Genomic DNA, 16086 nt, shown 5'->3' on the forward strand with positions numbered 1-16086 from the left:
GTGGTTTTATGGAGAACATTCCATACGGTACAAGAAAATTGTGTCTTTGCAGTATTCTATTTTATATTGTAATGAAGTGCTTGTTGTTACGTGCTCACGTATGAGTCAAGAAGTCCTTGAGAGATTAAACCGTTCTCTTGGGAGACAGGATCTGAATGATGTATGGTCAGTAACATGTATGGACACTCGCAAAAAAAAAAGGGGTGTGTGTGTGAGAAAAAATACGTGGTGCCTATATGCTGCACAAGAGCACTGTCAGAAGGAGAGGCTCACAGGAGGTTTTATTGACGCGGATGGCAAAGGGGACGGGACTGAAGCTGAACTGTCCCACTCCAGCCGTTTTTTAACAGCCAGGTAACTTCGCTGCCCGGGCAGCATGCATGGAACGGCCTTCCCAGTGGAACCGACAACAAAACGCCTCCTGACACCCCGCCGGCCCCGCCGCCGGCTGCTGTGGTGGGGCTGCGACCCCCGGCCCCGCGGCCGCCCCCCTGCACCCCGCCCCCCTGCACCCCGCCCAGGCCGCGCAGGGCTGGGGAGCCGCCCCGGGCCGCGGGGCTGCCCGCCCCCCGCCGCCTCCTCCACCGGGAGCGACCCAGGTGCCGCCTCCGCCCCGCAGGGGGCCGGGCGCTGCGGTACGCCGCTGCCCCGCCGGCCGCGGGACGGCAGCGAGGGGAGCGGGCGGGCGGCGCCTCGCGGCTGTGACGCGGCCATCATGGCGGCGCGGCAGCTGCTGCTGCGGCGGGCGGCGGCGCGCTGGCGGCGGGGCTACAGCAGCGCGGGCGCTGCCGAGTACCTGCACCGCAGTATCGTGCCCACCATGCACTACCAGAAGAGCCTGCCCAGGTACGGCGGGCCGCAGCCCCGCTCCCCGGGGCGCCGGCCGCAGCCCTTGGCCTCCGGCAGCGCCCGGCCCGCGGCCTGCTGAGGCGCCGCCGGGCGGGGGCCGGGGCCGGGCCTGGGCTGAGCGGCCTCCGGGCAGCCGGTGTCAGCCCCGCGGCGGCCGCCGAGGGCCGCCGGGGGGCGCGGGGCGGCGGCGGCGGCTGGTGGTCCCGGCGGGCCGGGGGTGCCCGCTGTGAGGCGAGGGAGGGAGGAGCCCCCACCCCCGTGTCTGTGGCGGCTCCCGGCGTGTTTCTTCGCCGCTTGCTGTGTGTGCTCTTCCTCAGGTGGAGAGGAGCGGTTTCGTTTTTTAAAGCGTAAATGTGACTGTAAGCAACAACCGAAATAAGTAACCTCCCCGAGTATAGCAGGATTGTTTTACAGTAAGAGCATTTTCCTGTTTAGGCATAGAGGAGGATGACAAAGAAACTTTGCAGGAAAGAGTAGATGCTCAGCACAGAGCTGGCTGCCAGGCTGCCTTCTGTGCCGGCTCCTTGCAGTGGATCACGGCACTGTACTTACTCCCTGTAAGGTATTAAGACCGTTCACTGCAAAATGTTGGTAACAAGATGGTCAAATCGGTTTTCTACCTTGTTTCCAAGATCCTTAATGCTGTGACGACCTATGTCCATCTTACTGCCTTACTTTTCTTCCACAAGAAACTTCTGAGCCATTTGGATAACAGCGTGTAAGGAAGGATAGGGAAGAGGGGAGGCAGGGAGAGACTACTGTGTAAGAAACTCAGGCTTCATTAGTACCATTGCTCCTAAAATGCATGTCTCTCTCGTCCCCTTCCTTCAGACTGCCCGTTCCCAAACTAGAAGATACAATTAGGAGATACCTGAACGCCCAGAAACCGCTTCTAAATGATGACCAATTCAGGTATGGACAAACAAGATGGGTATGCTGCAGTATCATGTACTGCTTCAAAGGCAAGTGTTGCATATGAAAAGTAGGACTTAGGACAGCATTTTGACGCTTTTATTGATTGCTGTAGGAAAACTGAAGAACTTGCTCATAACTTTGAAAAGGGAATTGGAAGAGAGCTGCATGAGAAACTGGTCGCCCAAGACACTCAGAACAAACATACTAGTTACATCACAGGTATGTTGGCCTACTGGATATAGAAGGAAACTGTAGATCATCATGCTTGATAACAGACTGCTCACAATGCCGTAAATACAGTAGGCTGAAGCTTAAGTTCTCTGCTCCATAAACTTGGAATAACATGCTGTGAATACTGTCTGTGACTATTTGAGCAAATTCTGAGTCTCTGATGGAAAGAATGCCCATCATCTTAACTTGTATATACCAGAATTCTGGATAGATGGATACTGGAAAACGGTATTTTTTCAGGAGTTACTGTATTTAAATATGAGTTTATAGGGTTTACCTTTTTTCTTTTTCACTGCTGGCTATTTAGGTTAATAGAGGAGCTTAACTGGTAACTCCCTTAAGGAAACTAAAGCAATCATTTTCAAATAATTCCAAGTTACTTATCAAGAAAACTGAACTCTGTGGTGGGTGTCAGAGAATATGACTAGGCTTTGGGAGGCAGAAGTGGTCAGTGCTCTAGACTTGAAACCCCCCAGAACTACAAAACCCTATTATTTTAAAGAGCAAAAGAAAAGGAGCAACAGAAAGAGGAAGATGATGATAAAGAAAAAGAAAGTAAGAGAGGGAGAGCATGCATATACATTATTTATTTTTATTCTTCCATATTATTGCTTCCACTGACTTCCAAATACAAGTGTCTGTTTATGAAAGTATTGGATGGATAGCAATAGAGGTGGAAATACTCAAATACCTATTGAAGTAGAAGTTTGCATGTTGCCCAGCAAATGCACTTTTATCCTTGCAGTCTGTTGAGACTACCTATAAGTGTGTTAGCTACCACAAATTCTCTGTAGAATACCAGATTATTTCACAAAAGCTGCTGTTGGGTTTGTTATCTTACTTTATGTTCACTCTGAACAAATGCCAGGGGTTTTAACTGGTGACTTTATGGTGCTTGTCAACGCTAACTACCATGCTGCTTTTCTGTCTGTGAAATGTGAGGTGTTTGTCTTCCTTTTTGTTTAGTTACTATTCTTTTTTAGGCCTCATCAAAGACCTGTTCCACTTGAAATTGGTTTTTGAAAGTACATATAGTTGCCTCCACCCTGGACTTTCAAGTCCAAAGTTAAAAGGCTGTGTGATGATGACAGATGTGGTTTTAAAACTGTAGATGAATGCTAGTTACTCACCTGTGAGGACCTGGTATTAAAATTGTAACTTAGGTCCTTGAGTTACCCATTGCCTTTTTTACAGCCCAGCTAGAAAGTTCTACCTGGGACTGATCCAGACTTGGAATAATAATTTTTAATATATAGCTACCTTGAGGTGAGGTTGGTGTGCACTTGTGTCCTTTGTCTGCAACCAGTCAGTGTGTAATGCTAGAGCTTGCCGAGTTTGAAGTTATTAATGATGATGAAATAGACCTTGCTTGAAAATTCCTTCTCTGCTTATGCCTCCTGGATTTTTATTTACTCATAGGCAGGCGTAAAGTTGTGACTACTTTCTAGAGCTATGATTGATTCCCTTGGTTTTGGCAAGCATGGAACCTTTGGGTCACATTTGTGCTCCGTGGTATGCTGACAGACATGTCTAAAAGACCTGTGGGTATCAAATGTAATTCTGTTTTCCAAAGTGTATTCTGGGCCTGGAAGAATAACCGTGAGGTCCCCTCTAACCTCGTATTTTTGCCAGCTTGAGAGACTGACAGTAATGCATTGTTGTGAAGAGTTTTGCCCTGTGGTGCTAATTTTAGTGGATGGAAGGAGGAAGGAGGTGGAAATGCAAGATGGCAAATGCAGATGGACATTTGCTGCCAGGAATGAGGGAAACACTGGACCAGGATTAAAGGTGGTTCTAAAGAGAAGCATGCCATCAGTGACAGAGAGTTGCAGAAGTTAATAGCATAAGAGTCAATAAAGGTGTGTTCGACTCCAAACGTGAGGTGTGCACCCAAGTACCATGCTGGGGAGCCACATTGTATGTCACAGCAGTTACAATTTATCACTGAGCCATATAGAAGACATGGAAATGGGCCCTCATTGCTAATGACATTGACACTCTTGATATGGATTACTCCAAATACTGTATTTTTACAATTAGCCAGTGGTACCTTTCTTCATAATTGGAGGTTGGGAGAATCCTTGGGGGAATTACTGCATATGTTTGTCTTGTTTGTATGCAGTTTGATAGGTGTTTATTCATGAACCTCTGGTCTGACTCAGTAAATTGCTTTTATGTTCTGACTTATTTCTCAACTCTCCATTTTCAGGTCCCTGGTTTGACATGTACCTAAAAGCACGTGAGCCTGTTGTTTTTAATTTTAATGCGTTTATGTCTTTTAATCCTGATCCAAAATCTGAATATAACGATCAGCTCATACGAGCTACGAACATGACTGTTTCTGCTCTACGTTTTATGAAGACCTTCAGGGCTGGTTATCTTGAACCAGAGGTTTTTCACCTCAATCCAGAAAAAAGTGACACTCAGATATTTAAACAAATTATCCGATTTGTGCCTTCTTCACTTTCTTGGTTTGGTGCCTACATGGTCAATGCATACCCTCTAGATATGTCTCAGTACTTCAGGCTTTTCAATTCTACACGGTTGCCTAAGCTCAACAGAGATGAGCTTTACACAGATGAAAAGGCAAAACATTTACTAGTACTGAGAAATGGGAATTTTTATGTATTTGATGTTATTGATAGAGATGGAAATATGCTGAAACCTTCAGAAATACAAGCTCACTTGAAATTCATCCTTAGTGACAGCAGTCCAGCCCCGGCCTTCCCTCTTGGCTACCTTTCCAGTGAAAACCGAGATACATGGGCATTGCTGAGAAAGCATCTAATGGATAATGGCAATGAAGAAGCTCTTCAAAAAGTAGACTCTGCTGTGTTTTGTTTAAGTTTAGATGATTTTCCCATTAAAGACTTTGTGCACTTGTCCCACACGATGTTGCATGGAGATGCTGCTAACCGCTGGTATGACAAATCCTTTAATCTCATCATAACTAAGGATGGCACTGCAGGAGTTAATTTTGAACATTCCTGGGGAGATGGTGTGGCTGTGCTCAGGTTCCAGAATGAGGTTTTTAAAGATAGCACCAAGGCACCAGCCATCAGCCCCCAGTCACAGCCTGCTTCAGTAGACTCTTCTACAGCAGTGCAGAAACTTGACTTTAAGCTGAATGATGCCATAAAAGCAGGAATTACCAAAGCCAAACAGAAATTTGATGCCACTGTAGAAGCACTGTCTCTTAATCTGATTCAGTTCCATGAAGGGGGCAAGGACCTTCTAAAGCAGAAGAAGGTAAGCCCAGATGCTGTAGCTCAGCTTGCCTTCCAGATGGCTTTCCTTCGACAATACAATCAGACTGTTGCTACCTATGAGTCTTGTAGTACTGCAGCTTTCAGACATGGTCGTACAGAAACTATACGTCCTGCGTCTATCCATACAAAGAAATGTTCAGAAGCTTTTGTCAGGGAACCATCCAAACATAGCACAGAGGAGCTTCAGAAGTTGGTAGTGGAGTGCTCAAAATACCATGGCCGTTTGACAAAAGAAGCTGCTATGGGTAAGTAGGAACATGACAAACACTCTTGCATTTGCACTGAAATGCCTGATAAAGTTGCTGTAAGCATTTACTTCACAACTAAATAGTTTCATTTTGATGGAGGACTAAATGTTAATGTAAACTTGACAAAAAACAGTAGCAGAAGGCTGCAGTTTAAAATGCATTCTGCAAGACTTGTTTCTTGATGGAGGAGAATGTCTCCGTGCTTCCTTTTTCACTGTTTGTGTGTTGAGAATTTTTTATACTTTAGGTTTTGTCCTTATAACAGCTGGGCAATTTGAAAATTTGATAAATACTTAGTGCATGTTGTACTTCCCAGGACAACTGAGAACTTTGGCTCTATGTCTGAGGAGTTACTGTCTTATCCCTGCAAAGGCTTTAACAACTTCCAAATCAAACTGATTCTTTGACTGTGCCACTCCTGGTATTTTTCTAAATGCTTTCTTTTGAATTGTCCTTCCCCAAAGCATAACTTGATCAGTAAAATTGACATTTGTAAGTTGAACATTACCCTGTAGAGTCTAAAATATGCCTCCTTTTGTTGATGCAAGATCCTCATCTAGATTCATAAATTTTAGGAAAGCCTTTCTCTGTTTTGAACAACTTGGATAGGTTCAGATAAATAGTTAATGAAAAGTGAAATGTATTATTAAATTGTCTGTTAACATTGCACTTTTGTTTACTATCATGATTCCTGGTTGAGGCTAGCAGTAAACCATCAAGGCCCTCATTCCCTAGGATGCATGCACTGGATGTACAGAATGTCTGGGTTCTGTACATCAGTTATTGCTAATATGAAAATTATTGCTAATATGAAAATAAATCCCAGCTTACTACAGACCTCCCCTTTTGTGACTGAAAAACAATGTGATGTCAAAATAAGTGAGGATTTTTTCACACAAAAATTAGTCCTCTCTCTAATACTTGTTATTTTATTTTGACAGGTCAGGGATTTGACCGACATCTCTTTGGTTTACGCTATTTAGCCTTATCCAAAGGTATTGCACTGCCTGATTTCTATCAAGACCAAGCCTATGCTCGGCTTAATCACAACATCATTTCCACAAGCACATTGATTAGCCCAGCTGTGCAATTAGGAGGGTTTGGCCCAGTGGTCCCTGATGGCTTTGGACTAGGATATCAGGTACATGATGATTGGATAGGTTGTAATGTTTCCTCTTACCCAACTAGGAATGGTAAAGAATTCCTTCAGTGTATACACAAATCACTAGAAGATATCTTTAATGTTTTAAAGGGCAAGAAAATTGGTAGTTAGAAGTAAAAACGTTGGAACACTTTACAGCTGCAATATAAAATGCAGACTCTGTCTAACTGGCATACTAATTGGTGTTCAATGTGGCCAAGACTGCCCAGCTTAATTGGCTTCGTTTATCTTGATTGAACTTGAATACTGTTAGATTCACTATGAAGTCTGTACCTATTTTAAAGAACTCAAGTACAGACCTTGAATGCATATTCCAGGAAGTATATTCACAATGTTGAAATTAAGTAACAGATCCATGTGTTCTTAAAACACGTTATTATAAAATAAAAAGCATTGTTACCAAATTTATGAACTCAGAAATACCTGTGACTGTTCAGACAGACTACAGTACTGTGATACCACTCTTAAACTGTTGGATTAAAAAAAAAAAAAAGCAATAATTTTAAATAGGAAAGAGTGGTTACATTTGCACTCTTGCAGTAAGCTTGCTTACTAACTTGTCACATTTTTCTCTTTAAACTTGAATTGATACCAGAACTGATTGTGCCTCAACTGCTTGAAGTCTTTCCACTGTAACAGCTTTTTGAGAAACTAAAAATAAAGTGGGAGGCTTTCAAGTAACCTGTAATCACCATGTTGTTAAATTGACTGGAGAAGACTGTATTGTAATAAAGCTATCTATTAATAACCACAAAGTTATTTTATTGCTGTATCAAAATTATACAGTATTGGTAGTCCCTTATCAATAGCTTATTATTTCTTAGAAAGGTTGAATACTACTGAAAGCATTCTGCAGCATTGGCTGTCCCCTTCCATACGTGAAGTCTGTCCAATAATGTGCTTTTGTTTTGCTATGTGAACCTGTGTTCTTTTGCCTTAAAAATCACTGAACTTTATCTTTTTGGGTTCTCTCTTTCTAAACTTCCTCTTACTGTGGAAAATTAACCTCAACAGAAGATTTTTCTTTGTCTTTGTTCTACTAGCTAGAACTTTTGACATTATTTATTGTAGCAAATGCCAGTTTTAGCGCCTGGAGCTGTGTCGTCAATGCGTTGGGACCTGTTGCATAAATTCTGAAGACTAAGGTTTATCAGAACTCTGAAAGATTGCAGAGATTAAGCATAGAAATCAGTAAAACAGTGATGTGGTGAATGTGAGATGAAACTGATGCAGTTCCTCATGTGCCGTTTGCAACTGGGACTCTGCCAGCCACGAAGTGGGTGATAGCAAAAGGGAATGGGGCCTTTGTCAGCCAAGCAGCCAAAGGTATTCAAGAGTTGCTGGGATTACAACACAGATGTCCTTTGCACGAGATCCCTTTTTTGCACAAAATTCATTATGGTACGTGTAACTTGAACTCCTCTGCCTTTTAAGCCCTCCTGACTTCTTGTCTCACTTCTGGGAAGGCGAGTCTTTCCCTGGAGCTGAAGAGCACAGTAGCACTTGCTTCTGAAGCTCTGTGTAAAATGAACATAGGTCACGTCTTTCAGCACAACCTACTGTGTCCTGGACAACCGAATGTATTAGAACATGAAAGTGTAAGCATGTTGGTTGGATGTGACAGATCAGATTTAGAGGCTCAGAAACCTCCTTGGCTGTACTCTTCCTTTGGATATCTCAACTTCCAGGTTCTCCCAGTATTTTATCGCAGTAAGTAGGCAATACCGTATCTTGAAGGGTGAACCACAAGTCCTAGAAAAGGGAGAGGCGTGCTTTAAATATGTAAGCCCAAAGGCTTATAAACTTTTCCTAGTCAGGGCTGTTTGCTCTGCAGCTGTAATGTGCTGTTCTAGTTTTCAGCTGAAAAGGATTATTTTCAAACTTACTTTAAAACTTACCATGATTGTTCTTGCTCACCTAAACAAAGAAAGGAAGGTGAACATTTGGGAGGATGAAGGAAATAATGTATCAAGAAACAATAAACAGACCAAAAATCTTTGCATTAAATTCACCACAGAAGATTTTTGGGGTTTTTTGTTGGTTTTTTTTTAAACATGAGAACAGCTGGCAAGATTGTGAGACCACTTGCCAAGAAATAGAAAGTCTTGTCTTCAACTAGAAATGAGTGAGGTTTAGTTCATGATATAGTCAGAAAGGTAACTTGATTTTCAGAAGACTGTAACAGCTATGTGTAAGCGTCAATAGCAGTCAAGCTTCGTAAGTGTTCTCAGTAAACTCACCTCAGTGTCTTCACTTGAACTGGCAGAAAGCTACTAAAGATGCACTGTTTCCCTTGACAGTTAACACAGTCCCTTTACTAACACTCATAGCCATTTCCTGGTGATAGGAGTGGTGAGTAGAAAGACCCCGTTTGCTCATGTTAGAGAACCAAATGTGGGTACTTCTTAATGATAGGCTATTAAAAACTTGAAAGGTTTAAGTTGTTAGTGTTGGTACCTTAGTTAAGCTACAGTCCACAACAACCATGTATGTTCCCAAAACAGACACCATTAAGAAAAGGGCACAGTTCAGACAAGTGTATATACTATTATCAGTTTGTACTGAGGCCATCTCAAAGTGCTCTGTGGAAAATATTTTATTAGGGCATGCTGGGGACAATAAGTACAACTTAGGTTTCCATTTCTGAAGTATAGCCATGTGTAGAGTACTCAGAGGAAACTGCGTCTCTGATGGTTACAGCTCCTTCATCAATAAGCATGTTAAAGATTTATTAGGGGTATGCACTTTAGCATTTTACAAATTTATGGGTAACTTCATAGATTCCAACAGATTCCTTTGTTTTTTCATCGTAGTCATTCCAATCCTACAGGAAGTAAGATTTCACAGTATTAGTCACAGGATAGAAACACAGACTGGAATTCAAACAGAAACTAAGCCTTACTCAGAATTTGGGTGTTAAATTTCTGTGGAAAGCACTGTGCAGTCACTGAGCTGAGCTCTGATAGCTGAGAGAAGCAAGAGCACTGACCTGAAATTAAGTGAGCTTCAGTCTCAGTGTTTTTATTTCAACAATTTTTTTTTTTCTCATATGTAGTCCACAGTCTGTAGTGAACAAGACCGCAACTATGGCAGATGAAAGGATTATCTATAATTTACAAAACCCTAGTCAGGTCGGTAAGCAGACAAGCAGATCTGTGCCAAGTAGGATACCAGGGAACAGATTTGACCTTGAGATTCTTGCTCACAGCCAAGGAAGATTTGCAGTGCTGGAGTCATTATCCTGAGCTTTGAAGGACAGTGTCTTTATATTATTTTTACTATCCCTGTGCGCAGGAAAAAGTGCAGGCATCTTCTTAAAAAATTAAGTTCACCACTGTGAATAAACCCAGCCATTTAGTACTCAAAGTATTTACTCTCTGGAACTCCTGAGTGACTTAAAAGTTGCATTTCTACCTTTGTCAGCTGCTAAGCTATGCATACTTCTAAAATGATGCTGTTAGTAATGCTGGTTGTTCATAGTTGATTTAGTTTCTCTCTCCAGCTATGACCTTCCTTTGCCTACATGAAGGAGCAAAACTAGTTTCTTGCATGTGCAAAGTGTGTATTTTAGACTGGTGACTTAGGGAAAGTAAGCTAGATTATTAGATTTAGTAATGAAACTAAGACAACATACCTTTTCTAACAAGTTTATGTCATTGAAAGGTGTACCGGATTCTGCACCTTCAGCAGCAAACCCTGCCTGCAAGCACATTTGCAGTAAATTTTTAAGAATAAGTTGTACCAAGAAAATAATTATCATTGAAACATGTTTAAAGAAAGTAACTCAGCACAAACTTTCATTGTATTTCTTTTAAATTAGATAGAAAAAATGGTCACGCTCTTCCCTGGTTAAGGGCCAGTGTAAGGTTTGTGAATTGGGAATCTAAACTACCACAGAGTGAAATGAGGGAACATGATCCTCGATTTTTCCTAAAAAAAAAAGGTATTTCCAAGTATTCTAGATAACGTTAAACCTGAGTTTCTAAGTTTATCTAGTAGCATACAACTACCAGTAGCTTTAATTTGCATAGAGAATCCATACAGGCATTATGTATAAAGTAGCTTCATAGTAAACTTGCACTGCAAGAAAAAAAACAGAAAGAAAACGTGGAATAGAGTTAATAGGTTTGGCTTAAATATTGTCAGAATCCAAGACCCTGTAGAGAAGGAGCAGCTTGTATTTGATTTAGGTACAGAAGTAAATAGCAAGCTTTAGGTGAAAAAAGTAGAGTTCTTTACTGTTGCTGTAAAGTGTTGAAGGAAAGGATAGCTCTAGGAAGGAAGTAGCACTATCAGTGGGGTATGGCAGAACAGCAAGGTGGTGTTTTTTTCTTCTATAGGAAGAGCTCTCTCATTTTAGGGTTCACAGTTACCCTGCTGTAAATTAAGTTTTACTAGTTTTAAAACAGAATTTAAAAATCTCAGCCACCTCTGTAACATATAGGGAAGTCTCTCACGTTGCCATTTCTAACTACAGAATTAAAGTATTTTGGGATTTGAATGGAAGGTTAATAAGCACTTGGGAGTTAAATAAACTATAGAGTGTGGCAGATGTCACAGCAGGAGAGCTACCTGCAAGGCACAGTGTGAATATGGCCTTTATGCAGTTGTCAGAAGCCCATCTCAAGGGAACTACAAGGGTTGGAGAGGAAGATCAGCAGCATGGGAGAACAACCCAGAGCTGCAGTATAGAAATGCTAGGAAAATAAAAGAAGCCCTGCTTGTGCCACCTGGAGATACTCATCAGCCCTCCAAGTAACAGAAGGCATGTGGCTGGAATTACAGGCTTCTGTACCAGACAGTCAGCGGGACTTGTGTCATTACAGCTTTGGCGTCAGAGCAGAGACTTGTTTAATCCCTGCAGAAGGGAGCTGAGCCATGCAGTGACTTGCCTGCGCTCTGTTGACTGGCAAAGGACCAACAGCTAAAGCATAAACACGCCAAAGAAGCAAAAATTCCTATTGATTGTTGCACTTTTATTGCCAATGAAACTATTGGTTGTGCCACAAAACAAAGAAGCTTAAGAAGGTTTAAAAGAATTATTATAGAGAAACCTCAATTTTTTAGTTGAAGCATTCACTTGAGGGACAAGGACAGGAAAGGAGCTAAACTATTCTCAGGTAAAACCAAAAATTATGTATCAGATTTGCAGTAGATCTATCTACTTAAGCACATTAAACATGAAAGGCAAGGAACCGGGGCCGGGGAATTGTCCTTGCCTATTATTAGAACACACAAGTACCCAGTTTGAATGTGTTGGTGCTACTAGGTAGGAAGATTTGTATCAGAGAATTGAAGGATACTTTCTCCTCTTTCAGACTCACGATTTTTTTTTAGAAAACTACTAAAACTACAGCATTAACCCACTCTAAACTGACTTCAGGTATGGCTGTATTATATCTATCAAAAAATACAAAGAAAATACAGTAATGCTATGGCATTACGCTATGTTTGGTGGTAATCAAAAGCCAGATCCAAGGCTGTGGAGAAGTCAGGCTGGCTTGGATCATGTCAGATATGAAGCAGTTTATAGAATTGTTTGGAACTGCAGCAGGCTATACATTTACTCATTTGGGCATCAGGAAATTATCTGAAACATCTGCTCGGGGATTCAACTGTACTGTCCAATAGAGTGCACAGAGCAGACTTTGAGAATATTACATTAAAAGCTTTATTATAGCTTGAAGACTTTGTTCTGCAGATAAAAATAAAATTGACAGCTACAATGCAGAGCTATAAACATCTAAATTTGTAATCTTCTCATAGAGTTTTCTTGAAGTGCAAGGTCCTAGGTCTGGCTGCAAATCTTTCAAACAGGAATAAATTAATAACCATTTTGTTCCTCAAAAGATAGGATTTGCTTTAATAAAAGATGACATCCTGCTGCACACTGCAGTGGTGATTTTACTGATAGCAAATTTGTTGTAGGATCACTTTATTGGTGTTTCTTAGCACAGTGTCACAGTCTGAGGGAAGGATAAGACAGGTTTATATTTGTCAGTCTACACGTAATCCGACGGGAATAATAGGTTAAATATAGTAGGGAGTTAACTAGCGTACAGCATGACCATGCACAAGCAAATGAATGGCTGAAGACTGGCATGGCTCTGAAGAAATCCTTTAACTCTGAACCTTGAGGTGTGCTTTGCAACAGTCTTTTAACTGCTGCTGATCTTCAGTCTTTGATCTAGCTTCAAATGGAAAAATGCCAATATTTCTTACGGCTTTGGTGATGTCAAATCTCAAAGAGAATTTTATTTCTTTTAGAGGCTATATACTGAAGACTGTTCATAACCTGAACTTCATTTATTCTTTGTAACACACCAAGAAGAAAAGTGGCACTCTCCTGAATGTGGCTATCTAATTACGTACTCTTGCAATGCCCATTTGGGAAAGACTCTCTTTTGCAGTAACCTGGGCAACGAAGACCTTTCAAATGAATTCAGATGAGCAGTGTTGAGTCACCTGTAAAGGCAATTTGAATACAACTCCAAGGTGTGTTTATTTTTACTTTTTAATGGCACAAAGAATACCAGAGTTGTTAGTGTTAGCTGCTTGTGTTGGAGTCAAATGAAGTAAAAGAACTGTGAAGAGGACGGAAAGCTGGGGAGGTCTAGGACATTCCAGGAAAAGCAGTACCATTTCATATAGTGTGTATTTTATCACTCCAGAGTTTATTAAGAATCGCTCTTAAAAACTGAGACACAAATAACAACTCGCCTGTGGTTGGAAGTCAACTGGTTCCAGACCTCGGCATTCAAACTCCACTATCGTTTTGAATTTCTCGCTGTCTTCAGCCTATAATCGAGTCAGGATACCATTAGTTTTCATCAGAGAATGACAGTGACAAGCATTAGTCTAGGAATGAATTGCTTTAAAGGCAGTACTATCAACTCTGATGTCCCAAGTGACGGCAAAATCCTAGGGCTCATTTAATAGGTGGTCATTAACTAGAATTTCTTAATCTCACAGAAGGAAGCCTTCAAAAGGAAACTAATATGGGCATTACAGAATCACCTCTCATTTGCGTGATAAAATCTTGCGTTTTGCTTATGAAATGGGTCAGATTGTCCTACACTTGAGACTGTGCAGGAGTCTACAAGGGACAACTTTCTGTCAGGAGAGAATATCAGCTGTTTGTGTTCTTGAAAGAGGAATGTGGATAAAGCAAAACCTCAAATTATTATTGCTTCTTTTTCTTTCACTTGTGATATAAAAGAGAAAAACTTACGTTGTAAGGCTTGATTGTCTGACTTAAAATATCTAAAAGAAAACATCAGAAGTGTAAAAGTGAGTGGCACTATGTCTTCAGTTTTGTTCAGCACAAACCAATCACCACCACCTTCTTTCGAAGAAATTTCCTTATACATAGTAATCAAGCAGTTCCTGCAGCTGGCCCTCAAAAGGTAGAACTAAAATTTTCTCACTTCTCCTGAGAAGTTTACATTACACCATTTTGTTACCCTACCAATACAAAAAAAAATTGCATGGTTCTGTAAAATGACCTTATGGATACAAGTTTTGTTCATGCAGAAACCTGAACTCACTAGGAGGCCTTGCTGTTTCCTTCATGAGCATGATAACAAGTACATATCTGTTGTGAACTCAAGAACCAGGAAAAAAATCCCTGGTGAACAGTGTCAAGCAAAAATGAGACTAAAAAATAAACTCAGAATAAGTGTAAAATGGACAATGCCTCTTGAATATTTGTCTTAAGTACATACCAATGGAGTTCTCCCTGGAGCACAGCTTGCATTTCTGCACCATAGTGGCACTTCCTCTGCCTCCTTTCAGGGGAGCACTGTCCTAAAAACCACGACAACAGAGACATCATTTTTACCTGTGCTCTGGCTGAGCCACTGGAAACCTCTGCAAAGGCAAAGTAGCTTTTACAACAGTGGTCTTTAGCTTTTTAGAAATACTGCAATGAGAAGGCTTTTTTTACACTAGAGATCTACAATTCAGAAAGCTGTTCTAATTCTGTTCTAGACAAAACAGTAAATAATGGACAGTTATGTCTTGTCCATTTGGGCACGTATCATTAATTCCTCAAAATATATTCTTACTGTTCAGTAGTATGCAAAAAAAAGGGACGATTATTTCTAAGAACAGAACCTTCTCTTATCTCTGACAAATTTTATCCTGCTTTTGCAGTTTCCAAATGCTAATTTAGCATGCTTAACTCACTTTGAATTACCTAAACTTGTCCAAAAAGATTCCATCAGCATCAGAGAAATATGCTACGGGAACAACCTTATTCTGCTATCACTTCATATCACATAGTTTTACAGAAATGTGGCCTTTCAAAGCAGCCGTAAATACCCTGTCACCAACAGTCACCATTCCAATGGCGTATTTCAAAACCTCCAAATTACTTTAGTATGACAGCATTTCCTGAGTGCATATAGCTATTAAAATAGCATCTCCTCTGAAGGGCAGGTTGTCACATCCCTGACGCCAAGATCCCTTGTGTGTAACAGGCTGGGGTTTTTTCTCCTTTTCGTTCTGATGTAGGTTGTAACAGAGCGACATACCATCAATCGCAGGCACTGCCATTTTTCAGAAATTTCACCACAGTTCCCGCATTTCAGCTGGAAAACAAGCATAAATAATTTAAAGCTTGCCCATAATAATGGATTGACAAGATGAAGAAACTCAGGCGAGCCCTCCAGATTTGCAATCCCCGCTGTTTCACAGCTGAGCGGAGCCGCAGGCAGGGATCGGCTGCTGGCTATCCCGACAGACCCGTGAGCTGTCGCGACCTGAGGCTCTGCCGCGGGCGGAAGGCGCGTTGCAAAGCACCGTCACGAAATCAAAGCGCAGTGCTGAGCGGTGGCCGGTGCCCAGGGACCCGCCGGCGGGGCACCGGGCACCGCTCAGCACCGCGCACGGGTCCGCGGCACGCACTAACGCGCATATCCCTCCGCGGTGCCCCCCGCTGCTGCCGCGCAGCCCCGCGGTCTCCCTCCCAGCACCGGGAGCGTCCCCGCCGCACCTTGAGGTACCAGTGGAAGTCCTCCCCCTCGGCCCGCAGCCGGGTGATGTTCTCCAGCGTGGCGCGCAGCTGCAGCCCGATCCTCTGCAAGGCAAGGGGCAGCAAGGGGCCCTCAGTCAGCCCGCCCGAGCGCGGCCCGCCTCAGCCCGCCCCTCCGCGGTCGCTACCTACCCCCATGGCCCCGCGAGGTGCGCGGCTGCTGGCGGAGGCGCCGCGCCACCGGGCCTGCCCTGGCGGTCCCCCTCAGGCCCCGCCGGCCTCCTGCGGCAGCACGGCGGGTTTCAAGCCGCTCCGGCGCGGTTTGGTCGGGTTTTTTCTCTCCACCCTCCGCCCCGTTGCGTGTGTGCCCTCAGCCAAGATGGCGCCGGCGGCGCGGCCTGTCAGCGCCCTGCCGGGTGAGGGGGGGGGACGGGACAG

At 42.7% G+C, this 16086-nt stretch overlaps 2 protein-coding genes across 3 annotated transcripts; one reads left to right on the forward strand and one right to left on the reverse strand.

Annotated features, from left to right (window-relative positions):
• The first annotated feature begins 694 nt into the window (after positions 1-694).
• Positions 695-7425, forward strand: CPT2 (carnitine palmitoyltransferase 2). The gene is made up of 5 exons (XM_040610760.1): positions 695-846; positions 1681-1761; positions 1877-1983; positions 4205-5509; positions 6454-7425. The coding sequence occupies exons 1-5, from the start codon at positions 716-718 to the stop codon at positions 6783-6785; spliced, it is 1956 nt and encodes a 651-aa protein (XP_040466694.1). The 5' UTR covers positions 695-715; the 3' UTR covers positions 6786-7425.
• A 1830-nt stretch (positions 7426-9255) lies between these two features.
• Positions 9256-16004, reverse strand: CZIB (CXXC motif containing zinc binding protein). Of its 2 annotated transcripts, XM_040610773.1 has the most exons (8): positions 15841-16004; positions 15670-15753; positions 15209-15265; positions 14399-14480; positions 13906-13937; positions 13395-13472; positions 10309-10374; positions 9256-9498 (listed from the first exon to the last, which is right to left on the reverse strand). In XM_040610773.1, exons 1-8 carry the CDS (start codon positions 15844-15846, stop codon positions 9421-9423), a joined length of 483 nt encoding a protein of 160 aa, XP_040466707.1. In that variant the 5' UTR covers positions 15847-16004; the 3' UTR covers positions 9256-9420. The 2 variants fall into 2 exon arrangements, with proteins under 2 accessions (XP_040466707.1, XP_040466708.1); XM_040610774.1 differs by lacking the exon at positions 15670-15753.
• Between the last annotated feature and the right edge of the window lie 82 nt (positions 16005-16086).

Source organism: Falco naumanni, chromosome 11 (assembly GCF_017639655.2).
Source record: "Falco naumanni isolate bFalNau1 chromosome 11, bFalNau1.pat, whole genome shotgun sequence".
Classification (NCBI taxonomy): domain Eukaryota; kingdom Metazoa; phylum Chordata; class Aves; order Falconiformes; family Falconidae; genus Falco; species Falco naumanni.